Raw genomic sequence first — 17,375 nt, forward strand, 5'->3', positions numbered from 1 at the left:
GACCCACAATGTTTTCTACTACAAGGCCTGATGAAAAATCTCTCATGCCAACCCAGTTCCCATTATTTTAATTCCGTGTTTACCAGGCAACCTTCTAAACATTAATTCAGTTTCCTAGAAAGCTTAATAGAGGTCCACAATCCCTTACTTGCAATTCTGATGTCAAAGAAGTTTCAAAAAACAAAAGCTGTTTCAGAACTCATCTGGTAGCAAATCCGGACCTAAATGGATTATGTGAAGCATTTATTTACTCTGCTTAATATGAACAGTCAAATGCTTTACTGCAGAAATATTAATGTACTTGATTACAGGGTACCACTCCAGATCCCACAGGGGTGTGTCTTAAAATTCAATCATACTCCTTCTTACCTTTCTAAAATCTAAAAAATTCTAAATTCTGAGACACCTCTGAAAGAAGTGTCCCTGGATCTAACTATGAATATTCTGACTCCTGGAAAAGGAAAGCCCTCTTCATCGGCCCCCACTCCCCAACCCATAGAAATCAGCATTCTAGCTTATACTTCAGTATTACATAAATTTAGTGTGAATCTGAAGTCAATATTCAATCATCTCTGAGTATGCTGATAAAGTCCAATTCCAAATGTACAAGATCAATTACCAGAACTTACAATGACAATCTTGGGTGGCACAAACCTACCTAGAATCTCCTTCCTAAGCCTACTGGTTTCCAAGCCACCTTTCATCCTCTCTGTCTCACTCGCCAGAAGACAAACCAACAGTTCACCAATTTCCTCTGCCAGTCCTAATACACTGTCAGCCTTCATGCAACCTTCTACAATACTCAGAAAAAGGTAAAAAATTAAAATAGATTTCTAACAGTTATTAAGTAGCAACTTAATTGTCATTAAATGAAGTTATTGGAGAATTATGACTATTTAAGTATGATCTCTAAGAAATGAACATGAGAAGATTCTTCACGTTGCTTAAAAAGACTTAAAACTATACCAGATAGATGGTCCTGATGACTCTTTTCTGATCTCAGTTTAGAGCCCTAAAGATTCTAAATTCTAAATATGTCTTCTAGTGGTTAAGGAAAAAACAGTAACTAGATAAAAGTTTAATTTTTAATCCACACGTTTATTCTTTCCCAGCAATGCTTTGTAGTTTTCAGTGTACAGGTCTGAACATCCTTTGTCTGAATTTTCCCTAAGCATTTCATATTTTTTGATGGTAAGTGATATTTAAAAAGTTTAATTTCCAAGTTTTCACTGCTAGTATATAAAAGTACAGTTAATTTTTATATACTGACCATGTATCATACAACCTTGCTAAACTGACTTATTAAATTCCAGAAGTTTTTTAGTAGATCACATCAAATTGTCTACATAATCATATCTCCTGTGAATAAAGGCAGTTTTCTTTCTTTCTTTTCAATCTGGGTGCCTTGTATTTCTTCTCTTATTTCCGTGGCCATTTACAATACTGAGTAAAAAAGTCTACACATTTACATTGTTTTAATTTTACAAAACTCAGCAAGAAATAATTAAGGTATATAGCTGACATTATTTATGAAACATGAAGAAGTCTAAGTTTAACCTACAAAATTTAAAGAGCAAAATTAGGAACTATATTTATAAGGTGCTAGTTGACTCAATGTATGTGTTTTCCTGTGCTTTGTGACACAAGATTGGTAACAAAAATGCTGAGCATATCCAACTGCATCGTTTAAAATCACATTTATTGGCTTTCTTATAATCACTAAAGTAGCACATGATCTGGAATTCTGAGGTACAAGAAAGAAAATTATAATCATCCTTAATCCCAGCACCCAAAGATAAACACTGTTTATTTTTAATTGTATCATGAGCAGTTTTCTATACCATTAATTCTTCTGAAACACCATCACTAAGAGCTGCATACTAACCCATCCATCATATGGCTATGTTATAATTTCATTCTTCTGCCATCACTGGACATCTATACTGATTTAAATTTTTCACTATTACCATATACATTCAACACAGAAGTTAAATTCATATATAAATCAGAGAATGACCTCTTATTAGAGTCCCTTTTGCCCATTCCTGTATTAAAGCTGTTAAGTGTTTTCCCAGTCCAAGCTAAGTTCTTTTTATACTAATGCTATCAAGCATCTATCACATTAATCCCAAATACATTCCATTTGCCTTTTATTTTAACTAATTTTTAATTCAGGAATTATTAACTTTATGTTAATGGTAAGTATTACAAAGAGAAATAAAATGTACTGTATTTTTATTGTCCGTGGTATTACTATGGTAACACACAACCCTAAAACTAAAAGAAGATTAAAGAGAGAAATCAGTGGTGCCAATGAAAAGTGTAAAGTGGGTTAAGCCGTTTGATATAGTTTTAACTCATCTCCTAATATAATCATATCTTAGAGGTAAAAGAGAACTTTTTGGTCCATCTGTAATTTCAAGGGTAAAATATTACTTCCCCTACTAAGACAACTGAAGCCAAAAATCACACAGGAAATATATGTGCCTGACTAGCACAACAGTTTAACAGTTACATTACAGCGACTTCTATTCTCATGTCATTAACGAAAAAAATCTTTGAGAAAGAAATGTGTCGCAATTAGCACCTTGGGATAATAAACATACAAATAAATCATCACCTAAACATTTCCTAATTATGCTAGAGGTGTATTAGGTAGAAACATGATTTAAAAAAAATCTTCCCTGTCCCTTAGGAAAAATACCAAAAATGGAAAACAAACCAAATATACAAATAAACTGTAATAAGCAAACAAGCAAAATTCAAAGAAAAAATATATAATCATTTTACATTAAACAAAAATTGAATAGTCTTTTGGAAACATTAATTTCCAAAATCTTAACTGATTTTCATGAGGCGAGAGCACAAGATTTTCATCGTACCTAGTTGTGTGGCACCAAACAAGTCATTTTACTTCCACAGGCCTTAGTTTCTTCATCTTTAAAATGAAAACACTGAGAATCCCCAGTTTGAGATGGCAGATTGGAGAAATCACAGAAGCTTATTTCTTATTTCTTCTCCCTTCCAAAACTCCACTGAACTAATAAAAAAACTTTTAAAGGAGCGATCCATAATGACTAAGAAAGGAGCCATTAGAAGCCAAGAGATTTCAGTAAGGTTCTCAAAATGGAAAGCAGGTGGAGAAGTTTAACTAATAAAACAGCCTCAGTAGAAGCAGCCACAGCTGAGAAAACAAAACAGAGAATAACAGCTGAAGATAAAGCCAAACTGCCAGAACCAACGGAACACAAACACCAGGGAGGTAAAGAAAATGAGGAGCAAGAAGCAAATCCAAGGGAGATTTACTGAAACTCTGTGATCCTAAAAGTAATTTTCTAATCAACAAGCCTACCTATATACAGAGTTCTCAGTTTCTTATTGCTTTACTTGTAAATTTGGACAGATAACAAAATTCACAAGATACCTGAAACCTGAAAGACACCAAAATAAAATGAAAAATGTCCCCAGAACAGATAAATTAAGGAATAGAAAAGAATATATTGCTCTTTATTATAAGCCCTCCCACACTAATTTTTTTAACCACATACATACATTACTTTGGTTTTTCAAAAAAGCTGAAGAGCATTAACCTAAAAAACAAGTTTACTGAAGCAATGTGAAGCCCCTTTCAATCAATTCTAATACTCCCTATGTAAAATTTCAAACATCTGTTCTTATTAAGCAACCGTAAAATAATTTATCTCATAAAATAATAGGTAAACCAGTAAAATCAATATTATGCATATATATATAATCCTTTTATTAAATTCTACGGAAAAACTTACTTCAAATTCTTAAGTCTGTGTGGTATATAGACATACACACAGCCCTACACACACACAGATCTGTTTTAGAACCATAACTAATAGCATATTAATACTATCATTCTATTACCATTATTTTAAATCTATAAATTCCAATAACTTTAAAATCACTTAAATAAAAGGACGTACCTCTGTGTTCCAGTAATATAGTATAAAGTCAATAATATTTGCAATGTTGATCAAACTATGATTTTTAAAAACATCTTAAGTTACTTTATAACATAAGCACTGTTATATCACAACTGACACCAATAAAAGTTAAGTATTTCTAAACAAAAAATATCGTAAAAGCTTCCAAATACTTCAGAAATGAAAAAAAGAAAAAAAAGAAACATTTTATGTTCCAAGGATATACTGTTTCAAATCCTCACCTTCACCCCTTTTTCAACCATTAGTTAAGGACCACAGTACGGCTAAAATTTTTTGAATGGTAAAGCTTAATGTGGAAAACACACATGTGTAACATATCAATAAACCATCACCACCCAATAAACCGTCACAAAAACACCACACTGAGTAACATGCGGAATAAACAGTACAACTAAGAGGTTCCCAGATGACTCCCTCATACTTGGTAGATGATCCCCCCCACACACAATCCATCTACTGAACAGAGAGGTAATTCATTCCTTTTCTCCCACAAACTAAAATACAAAGTTCAAATCAGGATGTTCAAAACCAACAAAATGAGGTCCTCAAATTAGGTAAGAGAGACGTACAATTATAAAAACTGCAAAATATCCATCCAACCCTAATTATATCAAGTTAAGGAAACTCTAAATATAGATGACATGCAATGTAATCATACTTTTTTTAATCTGATGATCCACTTCAAACTCGTAAGATATCCCACATGAGTTACAAATGCACAGTTACATGAAATTTGAAGCATTTCCTCCTCTCTAAAATGAATACAGCAAAATAAAACAAAAAAGCAAATATTATGATAAAGACTATCATACAAATCTAAAGTATGTTCCTTTGCAGAAGTAGCTTAGGAACAACTGAGTACAGAAAAAGAAAAGAACAGAACAGTTCCAGCACTACACTTCTACTACCTTCATTCTCTTTAACTCCTAAATGTTAGTGGTCTATCTTTGACCACTATCTATCTAGCTTCCCCCGTTATACCCAGCCTGGGCACTTTAATTCACACCTTTGGACCATCAATTACAATTAATGAATTCCAAATCTCTATCTCCAGCCACAATCTGTCTCCTGAGTATCAGGGTAAATATATCTCAAAACATCTCCACTTGACTGTCCCACCAGAATTTTTAACACAAAAATGTACCATACTGAACTCATCCTCCACCTCCTCCTCCTATATACTTATTCTGGTTATTGGTATCGTATTCCAAAACTTGAGAGTTATCCATTCTATGGCCTCCCCTCTAATTAATCCTGTATCAGTCACCAAGTCAAATCCCATTCTACCTTAAAAAGGGTAACGCAAAAGCCCATACTCTCCATCCTCAACATCTCTGTCTCGGTTCAGGCACATACATATTTGGGATTACTACATCTCTCCTAACAGTTCTCCCTACCTTCAATCTGTCTCATTCTTCAATCATTCCTTTCTATTGCTGTTAAAGTGATCTTTCTAGAATATAATTTGAATCATTTTCACCACTGCTTAAAATCTTTCAATGATTCAAAATAAAGACCTAAAATCCTTAACAGAATATCCTGTCTCTTGTCACCTCTTTAGCTTTATCTCTTCCTTATCTCCCATGTAATACACTAAATTCTAAACACATCACTGCATATCCTGGGAAAAGTCATACTGTTTCTTACCTCAATAACTCTGCATAGGTTATTCCCTCTTTCTAGTCTTTTTCTTGACAAGGTAACTCTGACCTGCTCAAACCTCAGCTCAGACATTACATGTGGCCTCAGCTTCCTCCATTCCCTCCTTGCCCCTATAGCACTTCAGAGACACCTTTTCATACTATAATCGTCTATTATACTCTAAACTTGCACACCATAAAAGTAAAACACATATATTATTCATTGTGTGTCCTACAATGCCTAGCACTTTGCCTGGCAATAAGTGATCAATAACTATTTAAAGAATGTTTAAGCATTTTGCTTTTTCCAGAAACTTCCACCATAAACCTCCCCCAAGAGACACAGAGCAAAGCAGCTACTTAAGGAAAACAATGGAAACCAGGCAAGAAAGCAACAGACATAAATAAATGGGGCAAAAAAAATGAAAAATTAAACACACGGAGTCTTTTCAAAGTGGCTCCTAAGGAGCTGTGTTTCGTCTCACATTCTAACACGAAGGTCTTCTACTTGCTATTTAATTTTCAACGTTTATTCTAATTTCCCAGAAAATAGCGGTAAGAAGTTCTTCTCTCCACAACTGGGTCGGCGCAGAAAGAAAAATGGAAAGCATTACCTAAAACAGCTATTCTTCAAAACTGAGCATAGTCAGAACTTTAAAAGTGTCATAATAAGTAAGACCCCCTGATCTACCCTGCCCCAATTCCACTTTTAACATTTGTCCCCTAAAAGGCTCGGGAATAAGATTACAAGGGGTATTTTACTAACCAGTTATCAAACATCTCTCCCTGAACTTAACATTTTTTCTCTATGGTAAGGAATTATACAAATTCACTATTTACTCTGTAAATATGCATTTACATTTTTATCCTTAAGATAAAATGAAATACTTTCCTCTTACCTTCCCCCAAAGGTCCTTGAACAGAAATTTCCCCCGATGAATTTGCTCTAATATTTGCCAGTCTTCTGTGATCAGAAGGGAATAGATGAAAGGGAATAGGGAACTCTCCTCCCAATACCGAGTCCTCTCATATTCCTGACCCTTCCTTTCTCTTCTCCAGTGGTATCCATACCCAACTTTGCCTTTTAAAGTAAAGCAAATTCAAGTTCATAAGCAATTTTAGAAGTGTGTGAAAGAATCCTAGAGACCAAATGCCACATAGCACTAGGAGAGTTTTTTGGTTTTTTGTGGGTTTGTTTTTTTTTAAGCTGAACGCCTGACACCAAGTCTCCTCAGTTGATCAACACATTTTTTTTTTTAAACCAGTTTTTTAAAAATGTCTCTTTCCTCTAGCCTATTACCAATTTATTCTGGGTTCCTACTCTTTCCCTAAAAAGCTTCCCAGTTCTTAGGACCTCCCAAAGTGCTTCCCAACATAGAGGTAGACTTCTTCCTGTCCTGCCACAAACTGACTTGGCTTAAAAGATGTCACTTACATTTACATACACTAATTTAGAGGTGCATATTGTAAATACTGTTATGATTTTACAGATAAGAAAATAAGACTAGGAAAGGTGACCTGACATTTAATAAATGCCGGTACCTGAGTTTGAATCCAGTTCTTCTGGCTTCAAGACCAAGTTACCATATTAAAAGAGAGCAGTCTGCAGCAGTCTGCATTTTAAGATTCAACCTCCCTGGCTCTAGGCAGCCTCACTACATCTAATACACATAATTTTTAGGCAAGTTCTAAATTTCACCGTTGTCCTAAATGTCCCTCTTGCAAGCGTACATGAGTCTACAATAAAAAATTCTGCAATTCAGTGAAAGAGTTCGGTGTTCACCCTAATGTTCACCCTGCGTTCACCCTTTATGATTTTTTAAAAAAAACAGACTTCAATAATCTCTATAGCCATCAACTTTTTAGGCTGAAGAATTGCTTACCTCAGTTCTTAAACCAACACTGCTTCATGCTTTCAAATACCTGTCGCTCTAATTGCCAATTTCATTCATTTCTTTATATTTGCAAATAACGAGGGGCAGTGCTGCATGGCTCCCAACCCCACGAAACACTCTAAATGAAACACGCTGAATATCATTTGACTTCACTCAAAAAAGGGAGGGAAAAATCAAAGGGTTAATCCCTAATGCATGTGTCTCATTAAGATTTAGTGCAATGATGCAGAGCAATTCAACAGAATAACGTGACTTGAGACTACGAAGAAACCAACTTTCACCTGACTTACCTCTGACCAGCATTTTTGCCCACCGCTTGTAATTACCCCCAGTCTTATCCGATTTCTGTTATCAGTCAACTGAGAATATTATTAAGACCCAACAAAGAGCACTGGGATTTTAAAAATAGTAATTATAGAAACAAGCCTCTAAAACTCTGAAAACTAGTAACGAGAAAACCATTAATTTATCAATAGGCGCTTGCTACGTGCAAGGCACTGGAGGAGACAAAAAAGCTGCCAAACGGTAAGCTCTTTAAGCACCTGACGGTGACTTATTCAATTTTGTAACCTCCATCCTCACCCCTCCAGCGCCTGGCAAAACCTGAACTGAACTGGACACGCTGTTGTAACGGGATGTGCTCCAGCGAGGAATCTGTGGGATAAACTGACCAGCTTGGGACGTAACTTTGGGAAGTATTGTTTGAACGGCTTTGCGCTGTTTAATTCAAACGGAACAGGCTGCCGCTGTGTTCGAGCTCGTGAGGCCCGGGGAAACCAGCCGGGTCAGGCGGCCTCTCCCAGAGACAAACCGGGACACCGCTGAGGGACCTCAAAGATCTGGGGCGAAGAAAAGGGGGCAGTTACTTGCCTCCCATTCCTGCAAGAATCGCTCGGCCTCGTCAGAACCAACGGTCTTATGTCTCCTAAATTCGTCCTTCACGTACTGGTCACCAAGGGCTTTGAGGTCTGGGGGCAGAACCCGGTGCAGCAGCAAAATGCGCCGATACAAGGCCCGGACACGCGAGACGTGCCGAACAGGCATAACTCCGAGCGTGGACCACAGGCCGCGCCTGCGCAGAGAGACCGCGCGCGCCTGCCTCTCCTTACATGCTGAGTATAAGTAACCCAAATACAAGCGGAAGAGGGCGTGCGACTTGCATCCGGTTGGGTCCGGCGTAATATCAGGACCTTCCGGAAACGCGAGGGGCAGCGGCGGGCAGAAATGGGCCGGTCCTTCTCTGAAAGGGGCGTAGCTTTCGTGGAAAGCCAGCGCAGCGACTACTTAGGGCCTGCGTCTGGGGCGGAGCGGTCGTCCACCAGGAGTCTGGCTTGGGTGGTTGTTAACCACTCCGTTACACCCCATCATCTTTTCCATTCATCTTACCCCTTTTCCTCCTGATAAAGGCTTAAGAAAGGCTCCGTCAAAATCGGACTCCTCCAGGAAGCCTTCCATGGTTGGCTAAAGACACTTCAGATGTCTTTGCAGTGTTCCTGCGTTCTGCGAGAGGGATCGGAATGGGATTAATCTCTCCATTCAGAAGCCCACCCACCCACGTACCTTGCACAGGGCTGTGCTCCTAATTTGTACCCTGAAGGCGTGGCCTGTTTCATGTAACTCAAGTGAGACCTGAGCCAGCAGGTTTCAATCCTTAGCTCATGTCAAGTTGGCTTTAGAAGAATAATTAGAGACCATTTTAAATGTATTGTGTCCAAGGTCACGATCCAGGAGATTCTGATTAAATAGTCTGAGATGAAAACGTAGATCAGAACGTTCACAAATCTTCACCTTTTACAACGGTGATACTGAGAGTGTGACCAATAAAAGCTGGCAGCAGTTTAGCCTCGTTCTTTCTGTCCCATCACACCTTTGGACCTTCAACAAATCCTGATGGCTCCACCAACAAAATGTATGCAGAATTCGATCATTTCTCACTACTCCCTATTCCACAATGGTCTCTCTTTACCGGATGCTGTAGTCACTTTTTGTGTTTCTGCTTCTGCCATGATCAGCTTTGATCATGATCCACCTAAACTGTAACAGCCTCTGCTACTGGTAGTATCTGGCTGCCTTAGAAATCCTTGCTGGTTCCCATCATTCTGACCACACCTTTTTACATAGCTTTTTATTAAATTATTAATAGGTTTAAAAAAATAAACAACAGGGCTTCCCTGGTGGCGCAGTGGTTGAAAGTCCGCCTGCCGAGGCAGGGGACACGGGTTCGTGCCCCGGTCCAGGAAGATCCCACACGCCGCGGAGCGGCTGGGCTCGTGAGCCATGGCCGCTGAGCCTGAGCGCCCGGAGCCTGTGCTCCGCAGCGGGAGAGGCCACGACAGTGAGAGGCCCGCGTACCGCAAAACAAAACAAAACAAAACAAAAACATGTCACTACTCTGCTCGCCAAAATCCTCCAGTGGCTTCTCACTAGAGTAAAACGCAAAGCCTCTCCGCTTCTTAGCTGTCTAAATTTTCTCCTACTGCTCTTTCCCTAGTTGGCCTGTTCCAGCCACACTGGCCTTCAAAGCCCCTAATTCATCTTTGAACAGGCCAGGCACTCTCCCAACTGAGGGCCTTGGTATTTGCTCTTCCATCTGCTTGGAATGTTCTGCTTCAGGTATCTTTCTCGGCTAACACCCTTATTTCACTCAGCTCATTATTTCAGGTCTCTTTCTGATTAAGATCCTCCCTGGCAAGCATATGTGATATTGCTACAACATCATGCTAAGAACTCCCTAAGCCCCCTCTCTGCTTTATTTTTCTCTGTAACACATACATATTTTATTGTTTGCCTATTGCTTGCCCCCACTAGATTACAAATTCCCGGAGGGCAGGGATTTTGTGATTTTAAGGGTGTCAGGTGATTTATATGACCTGCTGGTGATGAAAGGGCAAGAATGTGGGAAAATTTATGTGATTCCCTCCGAGACCCCAGATTTTTTTTTATGCAAAGACTTCTTGAAAGACAAAAAGACACACACCCCTCTACCAAGGGCAGGGACTTAACTCATTTTAGTATTCTTTTCAGGGTCCACCGCAGTGCCTTACAAATAGTAAGCACTCTAATATTTATTACCTTGAATGGACTATTTTCCTTTTGCTGAAATTGTAGAAAAATATTTGTTTAAAAGAACACAGAACATCTTTTTAAATGGATTTAATTTGGTTTTTTGACAAACCACATTCATGGCAAGGATTGAATGGAAGCATGGTTATTTTACTTCAGGAAATCTTTTTCTAACCATACTTCATCTCTTAATATCCCTGTAAATTAAAAATTAATTTATTGTTCCAGTTTACTTTTTTTCTGGTTTCCTTTGGGGTTAAAGTACATGTATAATAAATGCTTCTTTTAGAGCCAAAGCTCTTATAAAAATGTGGGAAAAAATTCTGCCGGTAAATTAATAAAACATAATAAAAGAATTAATTCAGCATAAAGGGAGCAGAAAAGGTCCATAAAGCTTTGAGTAATCAATGCTCAAAAATGACAAATGATGGGTAAGAGAAAAGCCAAGACATAATGGTTAGAGGAGAGGAATCAAGAATAACAGTGAGAATAATGGTAGATGACCTTTATTTTTTTACAGTGGGCTGGACAATGAGTTATGTTTTGAGGACAAAATTTTCTGTTCTTTTGACCTACCAATTTAGGCTGACCAGTTTTCCTCTTGTGGTCAAAACAGCCATGAACTGAAAATAAGATCTGAGTTCTATTCCTGGCCACTAATCCAGATCAGTACACTTCATGCAGGCCTTTCCTTTATCCTTCCTCCATGTAATTCATTTTCCTGTGTGTTATTCAGCAAGTCACTCAACCATTCTGCACCTCGATTTTCTCACGTGTCAAATAAATTGGGTTAGGTAATTCTCAGTACCTTTCAACTCTGCTAATCATGATTTGTCCCCAGTCCCTTCCAAAATTTTTTGTAAAAGGAGCAGCAGATATGCACCCACTCTGAAATAATTGCTTTGAAAAGATTTTTGTTTAAGAAGGGGAAACTCCTCAAAATTTGAATCAAAGCGGTCTCCATGTTTTCCTTTATGGAAGTGCAATTGACAAAGAAAAATCAGGAGGGAAAATTACTTTTGGAAATGCATTTTACTTTACTCATACTGAGTTTGCAGGGACAGCCTATGTTAAATGATGCATTGAACAAGTTGCCTAATAGTAAAAGTGCTGTTGGTCTAAGTCAGTGGTTTTCAACTTTGGCTGTATATTACAATCACCTGGGAAACTGGTTTAAAAAAACTGATAAGACCCACTCCAAACCACTTGGATCAGCATCTTTGCGAGTGGGGTGAGGCATGGCTATTGCTTAGAAACCCCTCCAAGTGATTCTAATGTGCAACCAGGATTGATAACCAATGGTCTTAAGTTTCCAACTTGGAAACACCTGGGTTCCAGGAATAGTACCCAAGTTATTGACACTGTTAAAAACTGATTACTAAATATCCAGTCCTTCAATATTAAAGTGTTCCTGCAACAATGGGGTAAAGATTTTGATATAGCTAAAAATATTTTAAACATAAAAGTAAAATGGGGGGGATAAATTGGGAGATTGGGGTTGAAATGTACACACTACTATACATAAAATAAGTAACTAATAAGGACCTACTGTATAGCACAGGGAACTCTACTCAGTACTCTGTAATGACCTATATGGGAAAAGAATCTAAAAAAAGAGTGGATGTGTGTATATATATAACTGATTCACTTTGCTGTACACCTGAAACTAACAGCATTGTAAATTAACTACACTGCAATAAAGATTTTAAAAAACATAATCAAAACGAAAGAGAAAAACAGTAAAACATCTCTGAGAAAGAGGATGTAAGAGTGAAAAATAAGTTATATAACTCCAGGCTATATGCACAATTATCAACAGGAGGTGATTAATAACTTAAGGGCTATCTGAAGAGCTCACTCCAGAATCATCCCACTTCCCACATGCCACATCCACAGCACCACCGTGTCTCCCAGAGGACATGGTTTAAGCTTTCCAAATAAGTAATGAACATTTAGAACACAGCTTACTTATGCAAACTTGGCACTCAATAAAACTCCACAAAATCTCTATCATCTGTACTCTCCTCCAACCCAAGCCTTCCACTAGAGCTCTTGATTGTATCCCAACTCTTCTGACAGGTAGCTTCATAATTATCCCCTCATTCTTTCTCTCACTGGCATCTTCAATTATTCTCTTCATAAACTAGTCCATTCAGCTCATAAACATTCACAAGAACACTTCACATTAAAAAAAAAAAATCCCTCCATTCTACCTCCCCCTCAAACTACCATCCTATCATCCTGCTTCCTTCGTTGGCAAACTTGAAACAAATATTTCTCCATTTCCATTCTCATTCCCTGCTTAATCCCTTTTAATCTATTGTCCCCACTACTCCTCTAAAATCACTTTCTTCAAATTCCCTAGTTATTTGCTTCTGTTCACACATCTACTCTCCCCTGACCTTCTAGAAATCTTTCCATCTTTCGGCTTCCATATGTTTGTACTGTCCAGGTGATCCACCTCTAGGGCCCCACTGTCTCTGTGTCCTTAGCTAGCTGCAGTTCTTCCTGCCTCCAAATGAGAATGCATCAGTCCAAACAAACATCGGTGTCAGTGCCCTTGTCCTGGCCAGCTGTCCTCAGCAATTGGTGATGCTCTGCTGCCCCCACCTGGCCAACCCCATTCTAACCATTTTGGAGGCCCTCGCTGGACCCTTACCTGGAAAGGGTAAGGACATCTTAACCAACTCTCACACCCACCCCGACCTCTCTACAGTTTCAACCTTCCTTGCTAAGCACTGGATAAATTCAAATTGGATATCCTGTCATTCCTTCAGAGTCTATGTCGCAAATTAAACTCATCATTTTTCTCCAAAGACCTTTCTCTCGCCACCGTTCTTAAATTTACCTAGGCTCAAGACTTAGGGTTCTGGGGCTTCCCTGGTGGCGCAGTGGTTGAGAGTGTGCCTGCTGATGCAGGGGACACGGGTTCGTGCCCCGGTCCGGGAAGATCCCACATGCCGCGGAGCGGCTGGGCCCGTAAGCCATGGCCGCTGAGCCTGCGCGTCCGGAGCCTGCGCGTCCGGAGCCTGTGCTCCGCAACGGGAGAGGCAACAACAGTGAGAGCCGCACGTACCTCAAAAATAAAAAAAAGACTTAGGGTTCTGTAACATCTTTCACCCTCTTCATGTATCTTGTTATTGAGGAGCCCTTGTTGAGACTTCTTTTGTAAATCAGTCACTTTTTTCCCATGTCATTGACCCACCTGCCTTGACTCCATATCCCTCGTTTAAATGACTACAACAGTCTTCTGATTGGATTCCCTTTCTTCAAAATTCGAAAGATTTTTCCATTGTCTTCAGTGTGAAGTATGTGCCCCAGAATATAAAATTGTATTTAAAAAATCACATTGCAACCAAAGGCAAGACTTGCAGCTGAGCTATTACTGATCTACTTTTTCATTATAATATACATGTATAAAATTATATTTTCATTATAATATACAACTATACATTATACAAGTTTCTTAAAATTGAAGGAAAAATTCTAAATGATAACTTCAGACAGAGATTTCAATTTCATAATGCCATTACACTTTTAACCTGCAGAAAGCAAAAGTAAGTAAATAAACAAATGCAAAAAGTAATTGTCTTACAAGAGAAGGCATTCCTCTCCCCACCCCCCAAATTAGAATAAGTTCACAGTATGTGTTCTTCAGGCTCACAAATTTAAAGTGACTAAATTATATTCATATATCATTAGATTCCAGCTTTACCATTTCTTAACTATGTGATCTTGGACTAGTTGTTTAAGCTTTCTGAGTCGCAAGTTTCCTTCTCTTAAAATGAGAATAGTATTACGTACCTAAAAAGCTTCCTGTGTGCTTTAATGATTTGATATGTAAAAGGGATTTAGACTAGTTTGTCTGCAGCATATAGAAAGTGCGCATAGTGTTAGCAATGATGATGATGACATAAAATGATAGCCAGGGGACTTCCCTGGTGGTCCAGTGGTAAAGAATCCACCTTACAATACAGGGAACGCGGGTTCGATCCCTGGTCAGGGAACTAAGATCCCACATGCCACGGGGCAACTAAGCCCACGCACCACAACTACTGAGCTCACAAACCTCAACTAGAGCCCACGTGCTGCAAACTACAGAGCCCAGGTGCTCTAGAACCCGTGAGCCACAACTACAGAGCCCACGTGCCCTGGAGCCTGTGCACCACAACTAGACAGAAGTCCATGCACCACAACAAAGAGCCCGCATGCCACAACTGAGACCCGACGAAGCCAAAAATAAGTAAATAATAAATAAATCTTTTTTCAAAATTAAAAAAAAAAATGATAGCCAGTAAAAACTGTGAATCTTAGTTTAAGGTTTTTTAAAACAATTTCCCGCTTCAGAATACAACAATCTTAGAGGTATGAAACTTAAACTAACTGAAATGATATAATGCAATTACACTGTGACACCTAAAATTATAAACCAACATTTGTGCCTGAGCCCCTACTATACACAAGCATGATGGCTTTCCTTTGAGCAACAAGAACAGTTGCTCTTGAGGTGAGAATCTCCTGTAAATCTGGACTGTGTTTATTGATTCAAGATAAATCCTGCAGTATCTAACAGGCCCTCAGCATCAACAATGGGAACGGAACTTTTCAGTCTTGGGCTTGTGTTGTGAAATCACTTGAATTGCTATTACTCATGATGGCTGGGAATGACTAACAAATTAAAGGAAAATTAGTGTTTAGTCTCTGTCTACGATACTGTAGCCATGAGGATGAGGAAGGAGGATCATTTATCTACAGAATAAAGAGTGGGGGCTGGATAATTCTTGAAACTACATAATTCTGAACCAATAACTTCTTAAAAATTAATTTCAAGATTGCACTAAGAGTGGTTAAACAAAGAAGCATTTGTTCTTGCTTCATTAGACAAGACTTTGACAACAAAAGATGACAGTATTTCTTTAAAAATATAACAGCAATTATCATATACATATTAAATTCAGCTCAAGTTTTAGAACAAATCATAAATTTATTTTAATTACTTTGTTTAATCGAACCCCAAATGGCCTTTCAGATAGTACAATAACGTTCTTAAGCAGATGAGATTATTTTAAAATTGTTACATTCTTTCTCAAGAATGTGACAACACATGCAGCCAGTGATGAAATATCCATTTCAGTTAGATCAAATAGCGTCTATATTAACGAGAAATTTCAAAAGAAGAACGTAACTCTAGTGTTCCTTTATGGATATATGATGTGATTATAGCCTTTTTCAAAATCTGTGGCAGAATAAACATTCTATAGAGAAGCTACTTTGCCACATATAGGTATATAATACTAAAGAAAATTTTTTGTTCACAAGTACCCAATTTAAATGTATTCATAAATGAATAGTAAATCGATTTTTAATGTACTAATTATAGTCCAGAACCATTACAAATTAAATTCAGACATAATTAAAGGAGAGACTTAAAACCTTGTGCAGTGATTCTTCATTTTTATTCTATGTAGCAGACTTCTAATGAGTCCATAAAAAGGCCATTCAAGATGCCTAAGGAAGAATCTAACCTGAGCATACAGGATGTTTTCCACAGTCTTCCTACTGGAGAACCTACATAATGTCTCAAGGAGATGAGTCTGAGGGAATTGGTGCTTCTCCAACTGTAATGTACTCACTAATCATCTGGGTATCTTATTAGAATGCAGATTCCAGTTCAGTTGGCCTGGGGATGGCCCTGAGAGTCTGTAGCTCCAGCAAGCTCCCAGGTGATGCTAATGCGGCTGGACCACTCGCTTTAAGAAGTGAGGTCCTAAAACATAATACATATCGGGAGCAAACAGAGAAAGACATCTTAGTTCCCCAAACTTCATCTTCTTGTTTAGATGTATATCGAATGTGGATATTTTGGCTGACTTGTAAACATTTAAAATTTCTCCAAATTGAAGTCCTATTTAAAATATTTGCATTGCCCTCAGAGAGAAGTGGTATGAAAAGCAAAGAGAAAGGAGAGTTATTCTTTGTCAAATAAATATATCATCTGAAAGGATAACATAAATCATTGAGAGCAGAGAAGAACAAAAATAAGGCTCAAGTATGATAACCTTGAGTGAAAGAACCAAGGCAGGAGGGAAAGGAGACTACAAAGGGAAGATGAATCAGTCCAGCCTCAGACGTATTGCCTTCAGGGGTGGGGCTCGCCCAGCCTCAGTGGATAACCTTGGTATGGGGTATGGGGGAGATTAAGTCTTAAGTACTTAAGGCTCAAAGTATTCACGAAGACCTACAGTTGCCTAATCAAACTGCTTTTATGCCTTTGGATCAGCGTTACATTACCCCACAGGGAACTTAAACACAACATAAACATGTATTTAAATGAACTTAAAAGAAAGCTCGTTGTCCCGTCTCCCGTTTTAATTAGATGTGTCTTATATAAATGCAGACTCTGTGGTTTCCCTGGCAAGGCTACAGCACTAAGTAAATCCACTATAGCATTATTTTGTTTGCTTTTTTCCCCTTAATTAAGTTTTTAAAGTTTCCTTAGCTCTCTGTGTGGCTGCTTCAGCTTAGGCAGCCGGGTTTGTGGTGAAGGGTTGGGAGAGCACATACCAGCCACCTCATATCCCTCCTGGGCGCCTTATCCTACCTCCTGTGCAGCTAGATAGAAAAGCAGGAGGAAAAGGAGGGCAAAACATCCCAACTGCACAAGTAAATGCCCTTCATGGAAACCTCCTTATATCATACCTAAGAAAAGCCCATCATCTTCCTAGCATATTGACAGAGTGGGGATACTCAAAACCCTTAACATCAAGTACGTGGACAGCCTTCCAAGGCTTATGCAAAACAAG

At 38.4% G+C, this 17,375-nt stretch overlaps 1 protein-coding gene across 1 annotated transcript in view; it reads right to left on the minus strand.

The window, feature by feature from the left end:
* The window catches only part of SDHAF3 (succinate dehydrogenase complex assembly factor 3), an 83,314-nt gene extending 74,661 nt beyond the window's left edge, over nt 1-8,653 (minus strand). The window contains exon 1 of the mRNA XM_079931898.1: nt 8,380-8,653. Coding sequence (XP_079788024.1) covers nt 8,380-8,553 — 174 coding nt within the window. The 5' untranslated portion in view covers nt 8,554-8,653. The remainder of the gene's footprint in view (nt 1-8,379) is intronic.
* Between the last annotated feature and the right edge of the window lie 8,722 nt (nt 8,654-17,375).

Source organism: Stenella coeruleoalba, assembly GCF_951394435.1.
Source record: "Stenella coeruleoalba genome assembly, chromosome: 9".
Taxonomy (NCBI): domain Eukaryota; kingdom Metazoa; phylum Chordata; class Mammalia; order Artiodactyla; family Delphinidae; genus Stenella; species Stenella coeruleoalba.